Source organism: Phlebotomus argentipes, unplaced genomic scaffold (genome assembly GCF_947086385.1).
Source record: "Phlebotomus argentipes unplaced genomic scaffold, Phlebotomus argentipes genome assembly contig_2, whole genome shotgun sequence".
In the NCBI taxonomy this organism is placed as follows: domain Eukaryota; kingdom Metazoa; phylum Arthropoda; class Insecta; order Diptera; family Psychodidae; genus Phlebotomus; species Phlebotomus argentipes.
In genome coordinates this window covers 5,741,503-5,764,778 of record NW_026776162.1, presented here as the reverse complement: position 1 = coordinate 5,764,778, position 23,276 = coordinate 5,741,503, and the positions used below count along the sequence as shown (strand labels likewise).

General features: G+C 44.2%; 1 protein-coding gene across 2 annotated transcripts; it reads right to left on the bottom strand.

The window, feature by feature from the left end:
• Positions 1-1,590: 1,590 nt before the first annotated feature.
• On the bottom strand, positions 1,591-23,063 carry LOC132264590 (early growth response protein 1). Of its 2 annotated transcripts, XM_059764837.1 has the most exons (5): positions 22,793-23,063; positions 22,173-22,376; positions 21,756-21,875; positions 6,802-7,386; positions 1,591-4,529 (listed from the first exon to the last, which is right to left on the bottom strand). In XM_059764837.1, exons 1-5 carry the CDS (start codon positions 22,905-22,907, stop codon positions 2,887-2,889), a joined length of 2,667 nt encoding a protein of 888 aa, XP_059620820.1. In that variant the 5' UTR covers positions 22,908-23,063; the 3' UTR covers positions 1,591-2,886. The 2 variants fall into 2 exon arrangements, with proteins under 2 accessions (XP_059620820.1, XP_059620821.1); XM_059764838.1 differs by lacking the exons at positions 21,756-21,875; positions 22,173-22,376; positions 22,793-23,063 and adding an exon at positions 8,841-9,334.
• Positions 23,064-23,276: the final 213 nt, after the last annotated feature.

The following is a 23,276-nucleotide window of genomic DNA, read 5'->3' as shown; positions in this document are numbered from 1 at the left end:
ATTTTTCATCAATTTCAACTTTTTCAAGAACTCAAGTCTTCTTTATATTGTTTCTCTCGTCACGATTTCTTTGCAGAGTGTCATCGATACTCAATTTCTCTTGATGCTCATCCATAAAGAGCCACTGTTGTTTCGGAGCGCCATAAATTACACACGAGAATGTAGGACAATATATTTTCCTAAAATCACCTTTTAATGATATTTACTCGAATTACAAGACTTTCCGCCGTTGAGAAATAAAAAAAAACACCCAGAAAGAAATCCAGTAAAAAAAGCAGTATTTAGTATCAACATTATAATTTATTTTACTTGCAATATTTTGATTGTTATGTCATTATTAAATTTAATTAATGTGTAGGTATAATTGTAATTTTAATTATACAATAATTCCTTTTACAATGATTATAATAATTAAACATCCTGTTCTCATTTTTTTTTACAGAAATATTACTTTACTTTTTAAATATATAAATTTTTTCGTGTACGCTGAAAGATGAACGTGTATAGAAGTTGTAAATTCAAAAAATGAATGGCACAATTATTTTATCCTCTTTTGAATTCAATCATTTATGGCAATGAAATTAAAAATATTTCATTTTTCACATTTGGAACTAATATTCTTCTTTCGTTACAGCTTTTACATATATTTGTTTTTTACCTCACACTTTACGTTTAGCTGCGAAATGTTTTCTTTTTTTTCCATAGAGATGATAAACAATGCCCTCATATTTACCACTGAATGAACTTTTTTTTTATTTATCTTCATGAAACACCATTTAGTAATGTTATACAATTTACATTCAATATTTCACCTTGTTTGTTTAGTACAATATATCATTTAATAATTTGAAATACAATATGTAGGCCGATTTGTCGAATATTTAAAAAAGATGAAAGTTTCATCAACACGGTAAGTTAATAAAATTTTAATCGTCACCACAAATATTTACATTATGCAATTGATAATAAATTCAATTGATTCTTTTTTTTTGTTCAGAGATGTATTTCCATTCCAACTCTTACGTGAATATATAATTTTTCTTTTGTACAAAAAGAATAATCATACTTCAAGTGTATCTAAAAGGAGTGTGACTTTTATTTTTGGAAAAATTATGAAAATTGAGGGCACTTTTTTGTAATACGATTTTTTTTCTTTAAGTTTTGCACTGAATTTTTAAGGCCATTAATAACCTGTTTATTTGCAATTTTAATGCACGACAAAGAAACTGAAGAGAATTGTTTTCATTGAATATGTTTTTTTTGTATATCCATAACTAATAATAAGAGATTGAGATTTTATACACAACTTCATTTTTTTTCTTTTTATTATAATGGAATGTAAAAGACTGAGGTTACATGTTTTATGTTATATACTTCTACATATTATTTTTTTCATTTTTATGTGTTTTTTTCCATTAATATTTCTTTTTTTTTGGGGGTGTGAAACGGTTTTCAGAAACGGTCTCGTCAAAATTGTCACTTGATGATACTGATCTAGACTGTGTTTTTGGCAATTTGTCTCTAAGATCTTCTGAGCGTTCAAACGATTTTTTTCTGGCTTGATGAATATTTGAACAATTCACGATCATCTTGTTTTTTTTTATTCTAATATTAATTAAAGCCATTGTTAATTTTGTGTATTTTAATTCAATATTAGTTTTTTCATCTTTTTTTCCTCTTTCTTTACATCTCTCTGTATTCTTGTTTTTTTATCTCTACATTAGAATATTTATATCATGTTAAATTACACAGATTAATAACATCTTCAAAATTAAATAAGTATTATCTAATATGGCCTAAAATGTACATTCTATTCAATTTTGGAAATTGATCTATCTAGAGACGATAGTCAGGCGAGAGATGAGATTAATGTTGAAAAGAGACAGAAATTCTCATAGAAAATGTAGGCCTTTTCATGTCATTATGGCAAAAATCTTCAGTTGCAAATCCAGTTGATTATAATGATTCAAAAATACTCCCAACGAAATGTGATATTTTGCAACTCGATCATTTGAATAAAATATTTCAGCTGATCTCATAGAAAATAGAGAAAAATTGGGAAAAGATTGCACATCATAATTATGAACGTCGTTTGTCAATAAATTCCACTGTGTGAAATGAAAAAAGTAAAATCAAAATACACCGATTAACAATACAAGACCAAATTGTGAACTCTTTGTGTGTATTTTCCAGAAATATAATCTCTTTACAAGAGATCACAACTATGTTGTTGTGTTTTTCTTTAATGAATCAACTCATTATTTACACTTTTAATATTTTAAATTAAAGTCTATTATTTGAGATCACAGTAGTTGAGATAAAACATCTATTATATTACGTAATCAGCTATAATTTAATGTCGTTTTTTTTAAATTTATTCTCTTTATCTAATCATAATTCAAATTTAGAGTGTTGATCGATCATCGATCAATATCACGCGAAAAACAGATTTCCACCAATCACATTTTCATTTTTTCCAATATGTAGTTTATACTAACATCTTGCGTATTTTTACCATTTTTTTCTCTTTTTTAGAACACATTGACACAACATAGATTTCCATCGATCTTGGTTTTTTTCTGGGGGGGAAACACCACATTCAGTATGTTGCTTTTTGTGCAATGGTTAGACTCTGTGCTGCCATTATTGCAGGAAGAAGAGGATCACCAGCGGCTGCTCGTCCGCGGGCGCGATCGCGGGCAGCGGGGCGAGTGAAAAGGGATCGTCACTCACCAGATCCAGCGTGTGCGGATCCACGACGCTGAAGTCACTGAGATCGAGGTCGTGATCCTCAGCGTCCCCGCCGACGTCCTCAGCGTATAACAGGTGCTGTGCCGTGACTGTGTCATCCGTGATTCGCATGCTATCGATCGATGATGCATCGGCCTACAAGGCTGACGTGGAGGATGTCGCAATGATCGGGATCATGTCGTCGTGGAGCATGTGGTGCGCCGTGTGCTGCGGCGGCGGGTGGTGATGGTGGCTGTTGGGCGCCACCACGGACGGTGGAGCTGCGCTGGACTGGCTCTGCTGCATCTTGCTCTCCTTCTTGATGCGCTGCTTCAGGTGGACTTTGGCATGGCGCTTCTTCTCGTCCGACCGCGCAAACTTGCGCCCGCACACGTCGCACGAGAAGGGCTTCTCGCCCGTGTGCGTGCGGATGTGCGTGGTGAGGTGGTCCGATCGCGAGAACGATCGCATGCAGATGCGACACTGGAAGGGCTTCTGGCCGGTGTGGATGCGAATGTGGCGGGTGAGTTCGTCCGATCGCGAGAAGCGGCGATCGCAGTTCTCCACGGGACACGCGTACGGGCGCTCGTGCACTGGCGTCTTGCTGGGCCTATTGGGGTATTTGCGCGGCTTCACCGGCACCAGCTTGAGCGGAATGGGGCTCTGCTGGTAGACCTGCGACAGGATCTCGTGTCCCTTGCTCGTCGACGGATTGTACTCCGCCAGCTGCACTGGATACGCGGACTGGGATTGCTGCTGCATCTGCTGGTGCTGCTGGCTGGAGTCGCTGGAGCAGGTGTTGGTGGAGACGAAGGCCTCCTGCTTGGGTATCAATACTGACGACGAGGAGGAAGAGGGCCCGGGCCCCACGAGCGACTGCTGCGGACTGCCGTACTCCACCGGCGAGTCGAGCCACTGGTACTTGGGCGTGGACACACCCAAGCCCTGGCCGCGCGAATACTGATGCATGTCCCCGGCGGAGCTCTGGATGTCCAGCGAGGAGAGGGACGTTGGCACGCAGCTGCTGTAGTTCGGCGGCTGCTTCAGGATGATGCCCGAGCAGTCCATGTTGAGCCCCAGGAGCTCCACGTGCTGGTGGGGGCGCTCCTCGCCGCCGTAGGCGTGATGGTGGGGCGAGGGGCTCTGGGTGGTCGCCGGGTTGGCGTAGTGGGTCTGGCCCGTGTTGCCGGACTGCGGCCCAGGGCCCAGCAGGCTGAACATGGGCGGCTGAAAGAGGGTCTTGTCGGGGCTCGGGAGGCCCCAGCTGCCCAGGCCGGCGGACGGGGGCGACATCTGGCCCGGCATCACGGCGAGCTGCGGCGACCCCAGCTGGGCGGTGGTGAGGCCCATGCCCGGGCTGCCGGTAGCTGTGAAAATGCCACGGTATGAAATTTTGCCCGCGGACTGCGGATTTTGGTGGTGGTTGTGGTGTTGATGGTGGGCGGACGTATTTGGAGTCGATGCAGATGACGGAGATTGATGCTGTGTGGTGTGGTGGCTGTGATGTTGGTGGTGACTGTTGTGTTGATGTGGTTGATTGTTTAGCGTGTTGTGTTGTTGTGTATCGTGGCTATTGTGTTGCTGGTGGTGTGCATGGTGGTGTTGTTGTTGTGCTGCATTTTGATGGTTCTGATGGTGATGATGATGGGGATACATGGTAGCACTACTGGTATTACTTGTCTCCTCCTTGATGATCGACGACGGGCTGCTGCGCTCCTCCTTCAGCGGACTGCACAGGCTGCCACACGGACTGGACGTGCTCTGTGGCTCCAGTGACAAGTCTTCGGACTCAATGGAACCTGCAACGACACCAAGACCAAAAACACCCATAACAGACTGTGGGGCCAACAGTGTGAGCGCGCGCTATGCCTCCGAATTACTCATTTCCAACCCAGCTCCTTATCATCGGCCACTCGCGAGGCACGTCCCCGCCAGTCCCAGCCTCGCCCTGCATCGTAAATTAAAGTCTCCATGGCATGGCGAGAGTGAGAAACAGTAACTAAATCTTAAGTGGTGTAATTATCATTTCTGCATATGCTAGAAATATTCAATGTATAATTGAATTGACTCGTTGACAACGCGATAAATTCCATTTCACATTTTGAACCTCCAATATTATATAGTCTCTCTCACTCTCCACGTTGGTGTGCCGGTTCTCCTCCTCGCCAACTGACACTGGATGACGAGGAGCTAATAGACGGGCGAGAGGCATGAAGAAAGATTTCTGTTTATTTTGATTTCTTCCACAGACAACGCTTTTTTTGCTGCCACTTCTTCAGCACAGCGCTGACCATAATTTGTTTTTCTGTTTATACAAATATCAACTGCGCGACCAGTGTATATATATATATATGTGAATTGTGCGCTATTTGCCAGCACACACTAAACTTTCGGCTGGAGCGGAAGCCGTTGTGCACTATTGTTATTATGTATTTTTCAATTGCTGAATTGATATCGTCGAGATAAAGTCTGGGTGAGGAATAAGTGGAATTCCTAGCGCGATAAAGCACTATCAGCAATACGCGATTTCTAAGAAGCAAAGTGTGACTTTTATTCTCTCTCTGAGCCAAAACACTCCTTTGTGTGCTGCATCTCTGGCCCCAGCGGGAGTGCCGCAGCATTCGCCACAAGTCCACTGTGGACATTCAATGCTGCGACAGGCAAAACACTCTTTTTTGGCGCTTCCTTCATCGACACACCCCCGAAAATTGACACAACAAGCATCGACGTGAAAAGGACTCGCGTGGCCTCTCGCTTCAATTGGCCCTTTTGGGTGCGAAGTGGGCGCTTCCCTAAGAGCTTAGAAGGCTCCTTCTCGATCGGCGTCGTGCCTTAGGTCGAGCCACGCGGGGCGAAAGCAGGATAAATATATATGGGCAAGGACTCTGTGCCTCTCAGCCGCGTGCGTAGCAACCGGCTGGCAATTGAGGCATCCACCGGCGTTTCCATCCTCGGCTGCCATCATGAATTGAGACACTGCGGGGGTGTCTCGGTATCTATATGCCGAGAGACCTTGAAAAAGACACGAAGGAATGATGAACTCAGCTTCTGATTTACTGATTTTGGCTCCATGTTAACGAGTCATTTACCTTTTATACTTCTACTGCCGCGTGTTATTCTTGTGTACAATGCTAATTGCTATTTTCTCCCATTTCCCCATCGTGTACTCTCCATCTTTCTGCCGCTCTCTGTACGCCGGAAAAAATCCGCTATCGCCAAGACACACACACACAGGCGAGCCATCAAATGGCCTTATCCCATTCCTCTCAGCTCAGCAAATTTCTCATTGGGAATTTGGAACAATAATAATATCGGGGTATTTAATAAGGCAGAAGAATGGCCGGGAGATTAATTGTGTCGCATGATGTATCTCTGCTCGCGAATTGCCAAATATTGTGGCCCAAAAGTGCACAAAAGGAGCAACGCAACTCCAACAATTGGAGCGACAATATCAAATGCTCAAAATCCCACACAAATTGTCTTCTTGCTGGATTGGAGAAGAACTTTTAATTTAATAGTTGCCAATTTTTCATTTTATTCTACCCTCTCTATATTAGATCCAATAAATCTGCCAGAAATTGAGGCACATGCCACTATATTGTTCAAAGTTTTGCATAGTTGCCGCTGCCAATTAAAGTAGCAATTGCTTGACTGTGAAAGGATTGAAAGTTTCCAATCTTTCCACCACTGCAAATACTATCAATCCTGCTAGATGCGCGTGCATTTTCAGTACTTTCGTCTTCAGAGGAGAAAGCAGAAATGTTTCGAGGAAAGTTTCACTGTTGACTCTCTTATTGTGCGACTGATATCCTCTTAGCCTTGCGAGAATTGCAAGATATAAGGAAGAATGGGATATCTTACAACTTGCATCATTTGCTTTATTTATTTGCTCTCGCTTCCTCAATTTTCGATAAATTACTCTTTGTAGCTGGGCGAGTCATCATGTTCCCATTTTCCCATGCAAGGGCGACTCAGCCAATGGAAAAATATCGCTAAAATCGCTGGTGGAGATCTTATAATTTTCGATGCAGGGCTCGCGAAGTGAAAAGAGCAAAGAAAATGGGGACTCACCGGTAATTGGCGGTGGTTCGACGACAGTGGCGGGTCCGAAGAACGACGGGATGTCACCAGATGTGGTGACGGGTGTGTTGAGATCGCCCTGCTGCGACTCCGAGACGACCTGGACGTCCTCGGCGACGGACGGCGCCTCAGCACCCACAGAGCCGGTGGCTCCGGGCGCGGTGAGGAGGCTCAAGTGGGGATGCCCTCCGCCACCCGAGCTCTGCTGCTGCTGCTGCTGTTGCTGTTGCTGCGCTTCCTGGTGGGGCGACTGCTGCTGCTGCTGGTTGGCGGCGCTGAGATTGTGGTTGATACTGAGGGTGTTGTTGTTGAGATTGCCACTGGGCCCGTTGCCGCAGCTGGTGATTGTGTTGCTGGTGGCCGTGCCGTGATGATTGGCCGGGCTGCTCGTGTGGCTGCTGATGCTGGACGATGTGGTGGTGGCCGACTTGAACAGGCAAGTGTCGAAGCTGAGCACGTTGAAATGGGCCGCGGCAGCGGATTCAGTGAGCAGGAATGCGTGATGCGATGGCGCAACGAGGGTTTCCAACCCTTCCATGATCATGGCCGTGGCAGGTGGTCCAGGGGCAACGCCACCTACAAGTAGCCACCAGCGGACAGAGCGTTAAATACCAGATGCTCCTCTCAATCCCCATGATATGCCAACAACACAGTGAGATGACAATTTATTAATTGTAATTGTGATGCGGTCAAACAATTGACACGACTGACTTTACCAATAAAATCTACTTGTTTTATTCACCAATATATGGGTCATGTGAATCTAATAATTCATTATCAAATTAAGAAGGCAGCGTTTAATGAAAATTGTGTCAGTGTTAGGACTTGTTGCTAAAAACAGAACCCACTTATGGGCGAACGGAGACGCTATTGATGCCGCATCCCATCGCAACTTAAACGCTCTTTAGCGCCAATTAGCACTTCTTTGTGATGCATTTAGTATGGATGCCCTCATGGCTAATATTTGTCTATGCGATTGCACAGACACTCCAACACAGTTCGCGTCAATTGAGACGCCACGGAGCGCACCAAGTTCAAGAGTGAGAATCCACCTTGTGTACGTGATATCAACAGGTTGGCCGACCACCGCGCTGCTGCCTGTGGCACACGAAATGCCGACGGTATCGTGAGATGGTCGGGCGGGTGTCACCGCGACGTTGGGGAGAGGCCAAAATCGATACGCGTGACGCAATAGCGAGCGACAATCAACTATTCTCGATGTGATAAAATATTGACCAGACACTGGGTGCTATTATCTGGGTCTTTAGATGCCTCGTAATCGCCCTCCCCCAACCCCATGGCGTCAGGACGGGCTTTCGCGCCATGTAAATTATCGCGCGCGTCCCTCGGCGTGCGTACAGATGTAATATGTACAATTGTCGTCACTGCGTCACTATTTTTATCACATTTCAGCTGCACGGAGTGAAAGAAGCGTTTCAACGCCATTGAGAGACACCAGAGAGAAAAAAAGCGACGCACAATCAGTTTTGACGAAAAAGGAAATTATGAATATTGTAATATACGCGAGAGACTCCAGTGATGTCAAAGTGATGAGGAATAATAAAAAATGAGTGTCTCTAAATTGGACAAATAAATTAACACACCCGAATTGTTGGGAGAGAAAAAGAAGTTTCATGGCGAGAAGAGGGCAGAGAAAAAAAAAGCGCACAAAAGCACTCACAGCTCCTTTTTCGTCAAAAATGTCCGAGAAAAGCGCAAAAAAGAGACACCGCCACGAATCACTCTTGTTTATTTCGAAACGATGAGAAAATTTAGCGTATTATTGTTGGGGAATGTATTAAAGAAATCCTGCTAAGAGACGCCCACTGATGCATTGCCATTTGAGGAAATCATTATTAGCACACACAGCGGAAAAATAAAATAAATTAATTTACGACAACGCGGCCTTTGCTCATTGGGAACTTTGCCGAAAAACCAACAACAATAGTGCGATGGGGTGGGGTGGGGGAGACACTTTGGGGCAGGGCACAGATATTTGGAACAATTACAATCGCCATCAGATGATGTACCTGGATTTTGAGTTGAGCCAAGAGTGCGATCACCAAAACACTTGTTCACCACGCAGCAACACTTGAGGAGTTTTCTTCAAGTGTTGTGAACTCTTTCTCCCTCTCTCTCTCTCTATTTTGTGTATAAACTTCACCCACGCAGCCTTATCTCGTGCGCCTATTAGCAAAATATTATTTGTGGGATTTTTTGCCTCTTCGCACAGATTGCCGATGCCCACAAGGAGTCACGAGCCACCAGTAGCGACGGTGCTCGCGAACGCGTTCTCAGTCACCCACGCTAATGACACTCTGTCCTCTCCGCGAGATGCTCTGGCGGATCCAGAAGAAAAATCACCCTCACTCGGTGGATTGTGCACAGAATTCACGAATGAACCGGAGAATCACTTTGCTCGGTGGATTGATTCCTAACACACTCTCTCTCTCTGTGAGTTGTGTGGTGGTAAAATCGATTTCCCGACTCGCCGTGATGTTGCGTCCGAAGCGATAGTCCGAACACTACTGAGCCGCGAGCCGACGGTACAATTGGTTTTATGAATGAACTGTCGGAGAGCGCTCCATGAATGCACTGTGGGGGGAATCGCTCGAGCGAAGCCGGAGAACGCGCCTCACCGCCGGGAGATGGGCGAGCACCAATGGAGCACACGCGCTGGTGGGGATGAGCACTGGGCCACTGAGTACTCACGCTCGGGCGCTCCCCACCACGCTCCACGGCGCGGGGTGGGAGCCCATTGTGGCGCGACGGAGCCACTCGGCGTCCCCATTGATGCCACGCAGTGCAGCCGGGGAAGGCCGCAGGACGCGCTGAGCCTTTTCGCGCGAAAAACCAGGAAGTCTCACCCCGCAGCGTCCCGCTGGTGGGGAGCGCTGCCGCCGCCCCAGCCGTGCTCCTCTCTGGACCGCGCGCAGCATCCAATGACGTCACGCCGCTCGGCACGCGCCTTTTACACTTCCCATCGGCTATCATTTCCATATTACAGCGCCGCCGGCCGCCGCTGACGCGGGGCGGTGGGGCGGCAGGGGGGCGGGAGCGATGAATCCCACATATTATTTGGACATCTCAATGAGGAGGGGACATCCAGAAGGTCGCTGGGAGGGAATCAAATTCATCTCCAATTTCGCTGAGACGCAAAAAGATCAATTTTCCAATTGATTTATCACCTGTGGAGTTTTCCCGCGGGGAAAGACGCCGCGATGCGCCCCTATGTCTCCACCATCAGATAGCGGAATTTATGGCGCGATCTTTGGAATCAACAGAAAATTCACTGACTGTAAATCCATCAGCACTGATCACTATCACGGAGAATTATGTCAAGAGAGTCACATCTGTTTCCAAAAAGGCCAATTTATGGGCAATATTGAGAATAATCTGTGACAATATGTGATGTGCAAAGTGCACGAAAGATATGACAAATTTGAGCTGCTACTTTAAGACAGAACAATTTCCTCTTTCAGCTCAAATCATTAGTCTATTATTCCCTATTTTCCTGCAGAACACATCGTAAGGCTTCAGCAGTTCTTCATTGCATAAGCCGTAAGACGTTGCAATTCCTCAGAAACGCCACAGTTTAGCGATGTAGTGGGATTAGTAATGTGAAGGGATGTGAAAAATGGCAATTTCCCCACGGCAATGTTCTTCCTTATCCTCCACGTTTTGTGTATCAACGGGAGGAGTTCTTTTTGTTGTTGTGTCATTACTCAAAATCTCACCAGTATTTACGATGTCACGGTGGCACAAATAGAATGTTAGAGCCTAAAATTAAACCAGAACAGCTCATCGCGCCAGAGTCAGGATTTCGGATTGTGAATGTGGTTCGCTGATGTTTATATCAGCCAAATACTTTATCTCGGCTGTCTTCGAAATGGCCTTTTTTGCGGCATTCATCCCAAACAGGAGAGAGCAACACACAGTGCCGAAGCACAACTATTGCTGACGACGTGGCGAATTTCTACGTACAAGTGTAATAAAAGTGATGGTATGTTGTTTTTCCTTAAAAATAGCCAACAACGAATGACCAATGTTTGACGTTTCATGCCAAGAAGATGAGCTTTCGGGGGGTGGTGCCGATGGCTGTGGAGGGAGTTGAACAGAAAAAGAATATCTGACGTCGTATTGGCGTTCTTAGGTAAACATTTGAAGCATTATTTTCTACACGAGTGTGCGAGAAAAAATTGCGATGATTTATCTGAGTGGAATTCTCAAATGATTAACGTCACTTGCCAGCTATTTCGGGATAGCCTATTCATTTGGATATGGGAGATGCAACCTGTCAAGCGCAACCTGCCCGGAATGTGACATAAATGCTACCAATTGGATCGCACAATATCTCATAAATTATGTTGCCGCTGCATCTTCATCATCTGACACACACAAGCTCAAATTTAGCACTATGTTCCACTCGGGAATTATGGTACGGAAATTCCACTTCAGCATGAGACGTGAGTTCTTTTTCACTACCCGCTCAAGCCACCGAACCATTCCTATTTATACTGAGGAAAATATTCTCTCACACCACGTACTTGAGGCATTTTAGGCATTTCTCTCCGCCTCTCAGGACATTTTCCTCTGACAAAGTCTCTCCTCAGTTCGGTAAATGCTCTGTGGCTGCCTTTCGGGACCTTCTATTTTTGGGAAAGACATGGAAAATCCACTTTCACCGTGAAATTTTCATATCTATAATTCAGACAATAAATTCTTCACTATGTTTGCGCAGCAGGAATGTTGTGAGAAAATTGGTAATACTATATCGTGTTTCGTGTTTTGGAGGAATTTCCCCAGAACACTGTCGACATCATTTCACTCATCACACATAGCCAAAATAATGAACTCTTGAGGCTATTTCGAGTTCAATCTCGTGTCTTGGTGTGCTGTAGCGAGTCCCCTTTGGGATACACAATGAAATAATATTCATTTAAATAGACACACTCTGTACTCCATCGATCAGCTGTTCATTCGCGTAACTCACTCGCTGAGCCTTTTCCATCACACATTAAATAAGTCATGTGTCTATTTTCATATTCATCATTTTTCTCTCATACAAAGTCCGCGCGAAGAAAATACACGACAATTCCCAGCATTCGAGGATGAACCGAAGGAGCTTGGGAATTAGGTGAAATCATTTGAATAAAATTCTAGAGATTGTTACACAAATTTCTCCAATGAACACAATTCCTAGAAACGCAGAAAGGAGCAGAGAAAAGTCCCAAGCGACACGATGTCTTCGATCAAAATCAATTTTGTGTAAATAACACTTCATATCGCAAATTATGGTTGCTGATTTTGGGTGTTGAAAATTAGTGGTTAATTGCGATTTCCACCTCATCCAAACATTACAATAATTCACAGACGAGATGATGAATCAAGTAAAAATAGGCATTGGCCCATGCTAAAAATAATTACCCACGTTTACTATTTGCCTTTACGGTGGCCTAAGACGTCTCGCTCGCGGCAGCACACAGACCCAGCGAGGGAAAATGCCAATTTTCCGCACACAAGTAAAATCATAATTATTTTCGAGTGAAAATCTGCTTGTTCGGGAATTGCGTGTGGATATTTGTTTATTGGGTGCTAAATTCACATTTCTTCAACAGATGGTGTGGCGCAAAAATCGTTGTAAAATGACGTAGTTTCAGCTCACATCATTTCCTATTAGTGCCATCCTCCGTAATATTAGCCACCACGAGATCTCGCTGCGGCATTCCAACCCCAAAATGGTGGGTGGATGATGTGTACGGTGCACGTGATCCTCATGTGTTTATGCGGCGGAGGAATTGTTTTATTTTCGTGCGATCACATTCACGCGTCAATTATTTACGCATGGCGTGAAGCGATGGTGAATAAGACATGCCGCACAGTGGCATTGTTCGCTTCGTCTAAAAAAGGATACACCGGAACTCCTCACTCACTACCTCGTACGCATTTTCGGGGTGTTGGCTCGGGGGGTTGGGCGATATGACGCAAATGGGACTATGAATGGCATCTCTCAGTACACCAGCTCCTCATCCGGCGCGTAAAAGCTCACCTGGGCAAACGGGGCGCCAAGGAGGAGGGAGAGAGGCCATCTCTCTCTCTCTCGCTCGGCACTCACCTTGCCTGTTGAGAAGTTTTCACGGGGCTTATTGATTTTTCGCCGTGACGCCTCAAACTCCCGGCATTCCACAAATTTAATAATAAATTAAGTAAAGCCCTCGCCGTCGCCGGGACCATATATCCTCACACCCTCGCGCGCGCTCTGCCTTTTGTGGCGAAGCCAACCGCCCTGTTCGCACCAATAAAAAAGTTGTTGAACCAAAAGAGCACATCATCCATTGTTGCTTCATTCTTGCTCATCGCGTGAAATCCCTTCGCCCCGGCCGGCAGGGAAATTACGTAATTTCATTGAAGAGAAGCGCCGAGCAGAGAGAAGGACGATTGACGCATTGGGGAAGGGCAGTGGCATGCGCCATAACTTCAAGGACACCGCCATCCGGCGCTACCCCTTACTACGCCCGAGAAACCAATGACGGGCCGCGGAGGAGAGGTTCATTCATGAATTCAAGCCGTAGGCATGAATGGCAGGAGAAAATACTCCGCCGCGGGGCGTGGGGAAGCGAGGCGCCCCAGCCAGGAAACCATAGCGACACACGCACTGCCAATGCGTATCATGGTGGAGCTCCGCGCGCCGCGGCGCGCTTGTGAGTGATGGAGAAATGCGGGCAACTCAAGGAGCGCCATGAGATTCAACGCAAGCAGCGTGAAAGAGAGGCATTTGTGAAATTTTCTTGCCTCAGGCTGCAAAGTCATCCCTTGATGAGAGTGAAATTCCTCAACTCGTGCTCCACATGCGGCTCATCCCCAATCCGCGAATGTATTATTCATAAAGTTCACAGTATGCAAATGCCAATTCAGGGAATTGTCGTCCTTTTCCCAATATACGCCCTCACCTGGGCGCCTCCACAGTAATGTGTATACTTTGCACTTTCTACATCAAACAATACATAATTCCTTCAATATATATATTTTGCCATTTATTGTCGCTATAATTTCACATTAATTTCCCGGCGAAAAGGTCACACAAAATACTCTCTCAACACGCATAAGACACGTGTGTGGATTAAGCAGGAAAAAGCGTATATTTCCCAAGTGATTCCGCACAGTGTTTTTCCAAAAGCTCCCGCAAACAACAGTTTAATGCATTTAATACATTCTTGCAAATATGTCTGATTAATTTAAATGCACTATCGCTGGCAGCAAATTCTTTCTCCTGACAGAACAAGGCCACTTTTCCTCGTGCTGAACACGGGCAATGAGATTTTCGCTGATTTATACGCAGTGCATAAATATCTTTCCACCAATATATCAATGCCAATAAAGTCGCACTACCTCATTTTTATTGAACGCGGTGATTGATCAATTGTGCACGGAATCCCAATAAAAGTATAGAGTGGTGGAATAAAATGATTAATTCGCATTTTACAGCCTGGTTTTATTGAGACACTTTGAACAGCAGTGATCTTTCAGCGGGTCACCGCGGCGTGCATGAAAAATTGCCGGCCGCCGCGGCTGACCAGGTGGGGGCGAAAGGAGAGGTGGAGACTGGTCATCTAGTGTTTGTTTTGATTCAAATCACCCCCGCGCGCGCGACGAGAGTGAGTCTGATGAATGAATTGACACCTCTTTGGCAAATTGGTGACGCGTGTGCATGTTATCTTTTCCCACACGACCAAGTGGGTCTTTTATAATTGAGCTGATGAACTGTGTTTGGGTTCCCACACCCTCGTACTATGTGAGCCCACTTGAGCATGCTGCTGGGCACGCGTAAAAATTGGCATTAACCGCAATACGTGGGCCCATCTCAGCCGTCATCGGGCGGGCACTATGGCACCGTAAATTACATATGATCTCCGCTGATCTTCCCGCCGAGGAGGTGGACATTTGTCGTGAGGTCGCAACAATGTGTCAGACGCCGAGCGCGTGAGTTGACACAATCGCCACATTAATTGTCGTGATTTCATTGAGATGCACTCAGTATGATGTGAGGTAGCTCGTGGCATGATTGCTGGCTGGCGAAAGTGACTGGGTCAGCTGCAATTGGGTGATGAAGGTGACAGAGATCATGCAATTGTCTTGATCGCGATCGCGGCCCGCCCAGCCTCAAAGAACCACCAGCGAGAGCTCGTGAGCCGCTCGTGAGGAAAGGAGCCATTTTCACGCTCGCCATAATGACTATTTTTAGCTTCTGGGCCCCCGCGATCGCGATCTTCCTCATCAATAGGCCCACGATTTTCGATCGACTAATTTTAGTCACTGATCCAATATTAGAAAAGTAAGAGTTTTGTTGATGAGCATTTTTCTCTGTTTATCGCTCTAATTTTAAATACCAGCGGCGAGTAGACGTGATCGCACACATGTCTCTTGAAGATGTGCGCGTTCCTTGTGCAGAGAAAGACGCTATATTTAGGTATTTTGACCAACGGGATTCGCCACATTACACAATCTCTACGGACGGTCAGTAATCAGTTGTGACGTTGGTCCGAAGCACATGATCTTTTCTCCTTTTTTTCCACACCACCACCGCGTATTGTGGCTGATGATGCTGCTTCTGATATTTTTGGCATGTGACGATTTTTCCGTAAGGCAGCTCTATATTGGAAAAAACACAGGCGGAAAGTAGTGAGTGACTTATGGCTCAGGATCGCGAGTGATTACTGGGTAAAAGTGTAATTTCGATCACCACCATAAACTGCACCGTTTCGCGCAGGGTAATTCAATATTGAGACGCTGACAAACAAATAAATTATTCTTTTATGCTAATCAATATAAATGGTTACATTAAGTATCGATTACGATAAGAGAACTGAGAGGCCTATTAGGGGGTATTTGCATATCGTGAATCGGTGTGTTTCAACCTTCCAGCGTGATCTAGTGAAAAGCGTCAATATTTCAGCATAACATGAAATGCTCTCTTATCTATGAAGGCATTTTAACTTCATGCACGTTCTTAAATGCTTCTAACACGTCTTGTCTAGCCTTTCACTCAGCGATTCTGGAATGATAGTCGTTGAGGAACTGCGATGGTTGAAATCAACAGGTTGCTGAATATTACATCTCCATGAAACTATTTCTCAATTGACATTTATGCGCCTTTTTCCCCTCCCCATCAAATTCGCCACCCTCTCTCGTCTGTCACCCTTTCCCGCCATGCTATCAAAGTCCAACATCTCATCAGCGCAATATTTATATTATGTCTGCAATCAGCAGAGAATAGTAAAAAGGAGAGACAGAACCCAATGATAGTCCGACAAAAAGTTCATGTTTCTTGCTGGTCTCGCTGTGAGGGATTCATGTACAATTTTACATAAATGGACATAGCGCGTGGCCAGTACATAATTTATACACACAACACGGAGAATGGGACGCCAACGCAATATTATATGGTCAAGACGACGTCACACACATGTTTCTCATCTCAGTTTTGTGTACACTGTGCCTTTTTTCGAGCGCAAAATTCATGAGAGATTTGAGGTGAAAAGGAGACAACATCGAGTGATGTGGAGGACTGCAAGGCAGAAAAAAGGCTTCGCCTAGAGATATGTTTGAATTTACATTAATATCTTATACCTGGGCGCACACACACTTCATTTTATTGGCGCGACAACGTGGTTTAGGAAGACAAAAGACACGATGGAGATCAAGTGAGATTTTGCATGAAGGAGGAGACGCTTTTTCTCCTTGTTGCATTTATATCTCATGTACCGATGAATAGCATGCAAATCAACATTTTTTCCTATTGAGGAGAGTTCCTTATGTGATGATCTCACGAAGAGATCAACCAGAGTGATTATTCACTCTTGGCAGGAGTGGAAGAGGAGAAAACACATCCGCCAAATGCACTGAACCATGAAATTCGCATAACTCTCCGGTTGATCCTCGCCGATGTTAAAGCTATAAATGGGGAATAAAGTCAATTTGGTGTGACTTAATTCCATCGAGGGGAAAATATTGATTTTGCCATTTGCAAATTAAGCCCCAAAAGCATTGATTTTGCACAGCGATAATTAAATTAAATGAGCTTTTCTGTCTTCCAAGTCTTCTTTTGTAGCTTTCATAAAAGAAAAGAAAAATGAATATATGAATTTTAGTAGTTTATGTTAGTGCTTCGCGGAATGTGGAATCAATCAATCTCTCAGCTAAATATCCAACAGTTTCCCCAAATGGTGGCAGAGGTAATTAAAAGACAAACTATCAATGGTTGTAGGAATATTCTTGAATGTTTATTAGCCCATTCTGCGCCTCCTGCTGTATAAGGCTTAATTTATGAATGACCAAATCAACTTGGTCAGTCGTCAATCAAGCGCGTTTCGCCAATATCGTGGGCGCTTTCTTGTACACAACAATAAGATCATGTTTTTTCCCCGCAGATTGCCTTCCACTATTCCGTCTAGGCAAACTATATATTCGTCACTCTCCCAAGTTGACAAATAACAACACACGATCGCGAAAGCTCTCCAGCCACAGAACGGATGTTGCAAAATTTGAATAAATTTAATTTGCCTTATTGTCTTCATGTGGATGAACTTTTTCGGTGTGGCGCGCGTTGGAACGGAGCAAAGAGCGAAGGCCAGAAAATAAAGCACACGATCGCAGATAAATCTTGGCAGAGGAAGTGTCTCTCTCTCTCCCTCGATATGAGGAGCGCGTCTCGAGACGGTAATCTTAATTCCTTCGTGCGGCTGCCATTGAGACTTTTCTGATAGGTACGACCGATTACATTTGATTGGCACGATTTTGTCGGGCTTTTCAGTTCAAGTGTAAAGATTTATTTAACACCCAAATATTCGGACTTTGTATCTCGCTCCTTCATAGCTCATTAATGAAGACGAAATGGAGAGTATTAAAGTCATGTTGGTGTTTATTTCGTGATCTGTGTCTAACTTATTTATTTTCTTCGGCTTTGGGAGCCCCTGATTGACATCAACTCGTGTCCAAAAGTCTAATGATGACGCTTTTCACTGCAGAGCCGCTCTGGCCCTCACGCAAAATCAACCACCCACAATTTTTCCAAAGGATACACCACATTAATCAGTCCAGATGGTCCGAAATTGAGGTGAGTGTCGATTTAATACGGTATTTAAGTAATCCATTTGAAATATCATATAATTTCCTTAGAGTCATTAAAATTTACATAACCATCTATATTATATAGTGGTAATTTGCATAAATTTCAATTCAGCTCCGTTCATTCATAAGAACCAGAGTGTGGCTCTATGAAAGTGGATTTTGATTTCACAAGAGCGACGCTGGAAGAACATCAGCGCGAGAGCCGTGAAAAGTGCAACACTTCATATCAGTGGATTTATGTTGCACGCTGTGCGACTGGGAAATTTCGTCTCTCAAGGGCCAATCACACTCTGGCGCAGTCTTCGAGTCATCCCACAAAATTTCATTGAGACACTCTTCGGCGTTATGTATTGGAAAGCCATAGAGCTGGAGGAGAGACACATTCATGAATGAATTTATGCAATTCTCGTATATCTGTATGGAAAAAAGCAGAGCAAATAGCGTGTAGGTTGAGATATTCTCTTTGTGGCTCCAATTCATAGTGTACAGGAGACAGAGCGAGAGGGAATACGTGCAGCGAGTTCATTCATAAAATTTATACACAATTTCTAACGTAACTCTATAATAAACATATACATTAAGTGCGCCTACGCTTGTCCGCCAAATAGTGAAGCGAGTCCCTTCTCTTTTGCCACACTTTGAACAACATCTACCAACATATTGTAGCCACGTCGAGGAGTCACTGTGCAACGCCAGTAGACAAAAAGAAACGACACGGCGACGGCACTGGGAAAGGGGCGAGCAGAAAGATGAATGGCCCGAGGAGGTGAGGTGAGAAGAAGTGACACTCATTCAGCGTGATCGCACATATGAAGCGATCAGTGAACGATCGATTTGATAAGAGCAAGCGCACACATGAGTTGGCTTCTGTTCTACGTGGACGCTGCGAGAGGCTGCGATGGTAATCGGCGATCATCATTAGCGTCAACTTTCATTCATCAAATTGATCAAACACTAAGTAGCCAACTCCGCATGACACGTCCTCATCTCTCACACTTTTCACTTGCACTCGGGAGGTTTTCTGTCCATCCAACTCAACTCTGGATGCTCTCAGAGTGCTTGAGATGTGTTTGAAAGTGTCTCGGCGTAGAAAATTAAGGCAGTGCAATTTGAATGAGAATCAGCAATTAACACCTTTGCAGAATATAAATGACAATTTCGAGTATTTCCATAAATCTTCAAGTATTTACACTTTCCATCCATTCTCCAGTTTACCTATAATTCCTTACCCTTCCATGTTATGTATTATTGAGCAATAAAAAGGGAGCAAAATATGGAAATTGAATCGTAAAAGATCCAAACGTTCTACACTTGATTTATAAACCGATTTCCAGAAGCTTTTTAGCAATAACTGAGCGAATTTAACGCAAATATCTCCAACACATCTCATCTTGTGTGACGCGTGGTGTGATAAATTTTCTGTATCTTCAGTAATATTATCTTTGGTAAAATTGAGTGAATAAGACTCACCATAATCGGAAAGATATAATAATTTATTTTAATCTCGTCCTCTATCAATGACAATTTCAATTTGAACGGCAGGAATTGTGGGAATATTGCAGCGTGAAATTCAATGCTGCTCATGATGGATGGCTCGAGAGGGTGACGCGATTTGCTCCTTTTGCCCATGCAAACGTCTCCGCGCTGCACCAGCAGCTTCCCCTGCAACTCGTGTTACGTGAGGCCACGGAAAATGTAGGGTTTTTTTTTCATTTGCGAAATTTGCACAGAGTGGACAACTTCATCGTGGCCAGTGGCTCTCTTTGGTATGTTACAAGAAAGAAGCATTTGCAGTGAGTGTCTTGTGTGATGGAGCGACTCCGGAATGGGAGGACGGGCGCAGAAGTGGCGGACTAATTGTGGCTGTCGTATTACGAAAACAGATTTCGAACGGTTGGGAACAGTCTCGGTGACTTATTTATCGCACTCCGGATGGCAGCAATTAATCCATAAGTGAGATAATTTATCATCTCACTGGAGAAGTTGCTCTCTAAAACTTTTCCCTCATACGGAACACCATCAGCCAAACACTGGAGCACAACGCGACGTCCATTCAAAGTACCTCATTCTCCTCATTCTGCATTTCACATTAAAATAATGCGTGTGGCGAGGCCCGCAAATAAAAGGACTTGTGGCCAGAGAAACTCCGAGGCATCGTCTTGAAAACTTATTATATCGCGGTTTATAAACACGGAATGGATACTAAGCATTGGCGATTAATCAAATTGAGAAGGGGGAGAAAAAGACTCCAAGCGCCACTCCGATAAATCTTTAACAATATTTTTGCGTCACTCCATCTCATACTCTCTGCTCATAGCTGTGCTGCATAATATATGGCTGCAAAAGTGCTCAAGTGTTCTGGAATTGCATTATACTTTTGAAAACACATGAAAACTCTCAATATGAGGAACTCGTGATATTAATTTTTGTATGAGAGCCAAAAAAATATTGTTTGGCACCGAAAACGACCTTAAAACGAGTTTACAAACATTAAAATCACACCTTCGAAAAGCTCAACAGCACTTCATGAGCACTTTTTAAGCTCGTGGAGAGATGCATAAATTTTCGGTAAGATGTGATTCAGCTCTCTTATGAAAGATTCGTGAATTGTCGATGGCAATTCAATAATTTTTAATTTTCCTCACTCTGTGTTATTTATTTGCATGGGCACACTGGTGGTAAGTATGTAAACTGGCGCGTAACGCAATTTCAGGTCAAGGTGCTTTGGTAGTTCCTTAAGAGTGTTGTTGCCCATTATTCCGCGGCTAAGAAGCCCAAAATATGCGAGACTTTCTTGCAGAAAAATTGCACTTTACGAGCGTGGAAAGTGTAATGAAGTTGAAAAGGTCACATGAATAACGAAGCTGAACAATAAATAAGTTTCCTCACTTTTTTTTCTTGCCTCCATTCATCCTATTATTAAACCTGTGCTTGAGTTTTATTTGATGCTGAGTGTCAACGGTATAGGAAAGAGAGTGAAAATTAGCAAAAGAAGCTAATTGCCACGATCAAGAGGCTATTTTTGACGGATGTGTTGTTCTGAAAATGTTTCCCTCGGCGACATGACTTCGAAGGAAAGAAGTAAATAATAAATCATCAGTATGAGAATTCAGGTGACAAAATAGTGTGTGTTATAATAATATTCTTGAAATAGTCGCCCATCCCCATTTAATAGTCCTCCCATTGCCAACAGAGTGAAGATGAACTCGCGATGTGTTTTTATTTCTGCCAAAGTGACAAATTTTCACTCATTCTATATGGATTACGCAATTTTTTCCACTTCAACCACAACCAGTGTCCTCTCTCGCTTTTTCAGCACTCTGTGGGATACGTGACAGCGCTTCTCGTGGGTCCACAGAGTCCCCTGTCTGGCGGAGAGAATGCAAGATGATCTTTTAATGGGATTAACTTGTCCCGCGATCGATGAGTGAGCAAAAGTGTGACGGAAGAAAATAGAATATATGTTTTTTTTTTCTTCTTCTCTGCGCTCTCTCAGGCCACGAGAATGTGGACCAGTAAACAAAGCTCGGCAGGAAATTAGCCAATGAGACGAGAAATTTTTCTCATTTTCGACACACCAGCAAAAATTATCCTCGCGAGGAAACATTTGGATCCATTTGACGAAAGCCATGCCGTGGTGAAATCGCGGTGAGATGAGAAGGAAAAAGGTGTGTAATGAGATGAAAAGAGCTTATCCCATTGGATCGCATGTGAGTAATAAGTGAGGCATAGGCTGGACATTGACAATGTGCGGCGATCGGCGCACAGGATGAACCCATGAGTGGCGAGATTTAGTAATAAAATCCATGTGAACTGACCTGATCCATTCCCGCCAAACCATAGCGCAACTAAATCCTCACTGGGCGACGTGTGGTGATAGTTGCCATAAAGATAGGGACTCGGATAGTCAAGCAGGACGCGCCTGGACGGAGATTCCGCTATTGTTGGGGGAGAGACAAGAAAAGACAAGCCATGAGAATTCCTACAACACAGCGCAGAGTGGATTAAGCGAAAAAGCAGGAAATGAGAATGTACGCAAGATTCTGGCATAAGTCTCGGCTCAATTAATTAATTAGATCATGTTGAATATGTGGAATTGGAGGGCTTCCCATCTCTCTCGCGAGAGTTCCTTGTCTTTTCGTGGTAATTGCGTTAATTGACAAGCATCCGGGCTTCCCTTCGTCGCCCCCAAGCGCTTCCCCAACCAACGTGTCCCCCAGGCGAGTGAGTCTCACCTTGTGCCTGATTCGAGTACTCGGCGGCTTTCTGCAAATTGACGCGAGGACGTGCTTTTGAGTTGTTAGCAGTGCTGGATGTGCCCGAGTTGGCGTTGCTGGATGGCGTTGAATCGAGGAGGAGTTGCTGCACCTGCAGGATGTCCACGTACTCATCTAGACCCGCTCCTGTGGGACCCGCAGAACTGCTGAGACAAGAAGTTTCTGCGGAGAGGAATGTGCACAGATTAGCACGAGCGAAAATGCCGTCGGTCAGGTGAGAATTTCTTCATCGTCTTCGACTGAGAGAGAGTTTGCATTGCCCGTCACGGACAAAATAATTCGATTATTAAATCGTGAAATTGTTGTCGAATTAGAGAATCGTTTTGGGAAAACTATATTTTGAGAGACAAAGCAATTATTTAATTAACAGAGTTTTACTGTAGAATGAGAATTGTCTCTTTGTTGAGATAAAAGTCACTTTTTCAGTAGGATTTCATATAATTTTTATATGATATTTAAAGAAATACTTCAGACATAAAAAAAAATCCAGAAGATTTCTAGATAAGTTTTGAAACTTTTATCATTTCAAGTTTCGTTTTCAATGCAAGCCGTCGGCGTGCTCCTTTCCATAGACTCACCGTTTGAAGGATAAGACGAATAGCCGCTGTTGATATTGGGCACCAGATTACTACCGTTTCCAGATGATCCACTACTTCCGTATGGTCGATCACTTTCACGACGCATCGCTAACATTGTCAATAGTTGAGGCCTTCAGTTCGAGGCGAAGGAAAAAGGAGATCTCCATCACTTGGAAAACATCACAGACCCCGAAATCCTTTTGCACAAGCTCCCGCCCGAGCGACAACAGTGACTCTACCGGCACAATAACGTCACACACGGAAGGATTCGCAGCGTAGACTGACAAAAAGGACGCTCCAGAGTGGAGTGAAAAGTTGCTGCAACGTGGGCAGGAATTGGAGTGAGAATTCTGGGAAAATTCTATTAATTTGCCCCGATAATGTTGCCTCAGTTACACATGAATTCCCTCAATTTGGCGTGACCTTTAAACCCCTCCTACAAGGCTCTCCAGGTTTCACATTTCCACTTGTTGCTCCTTTTATG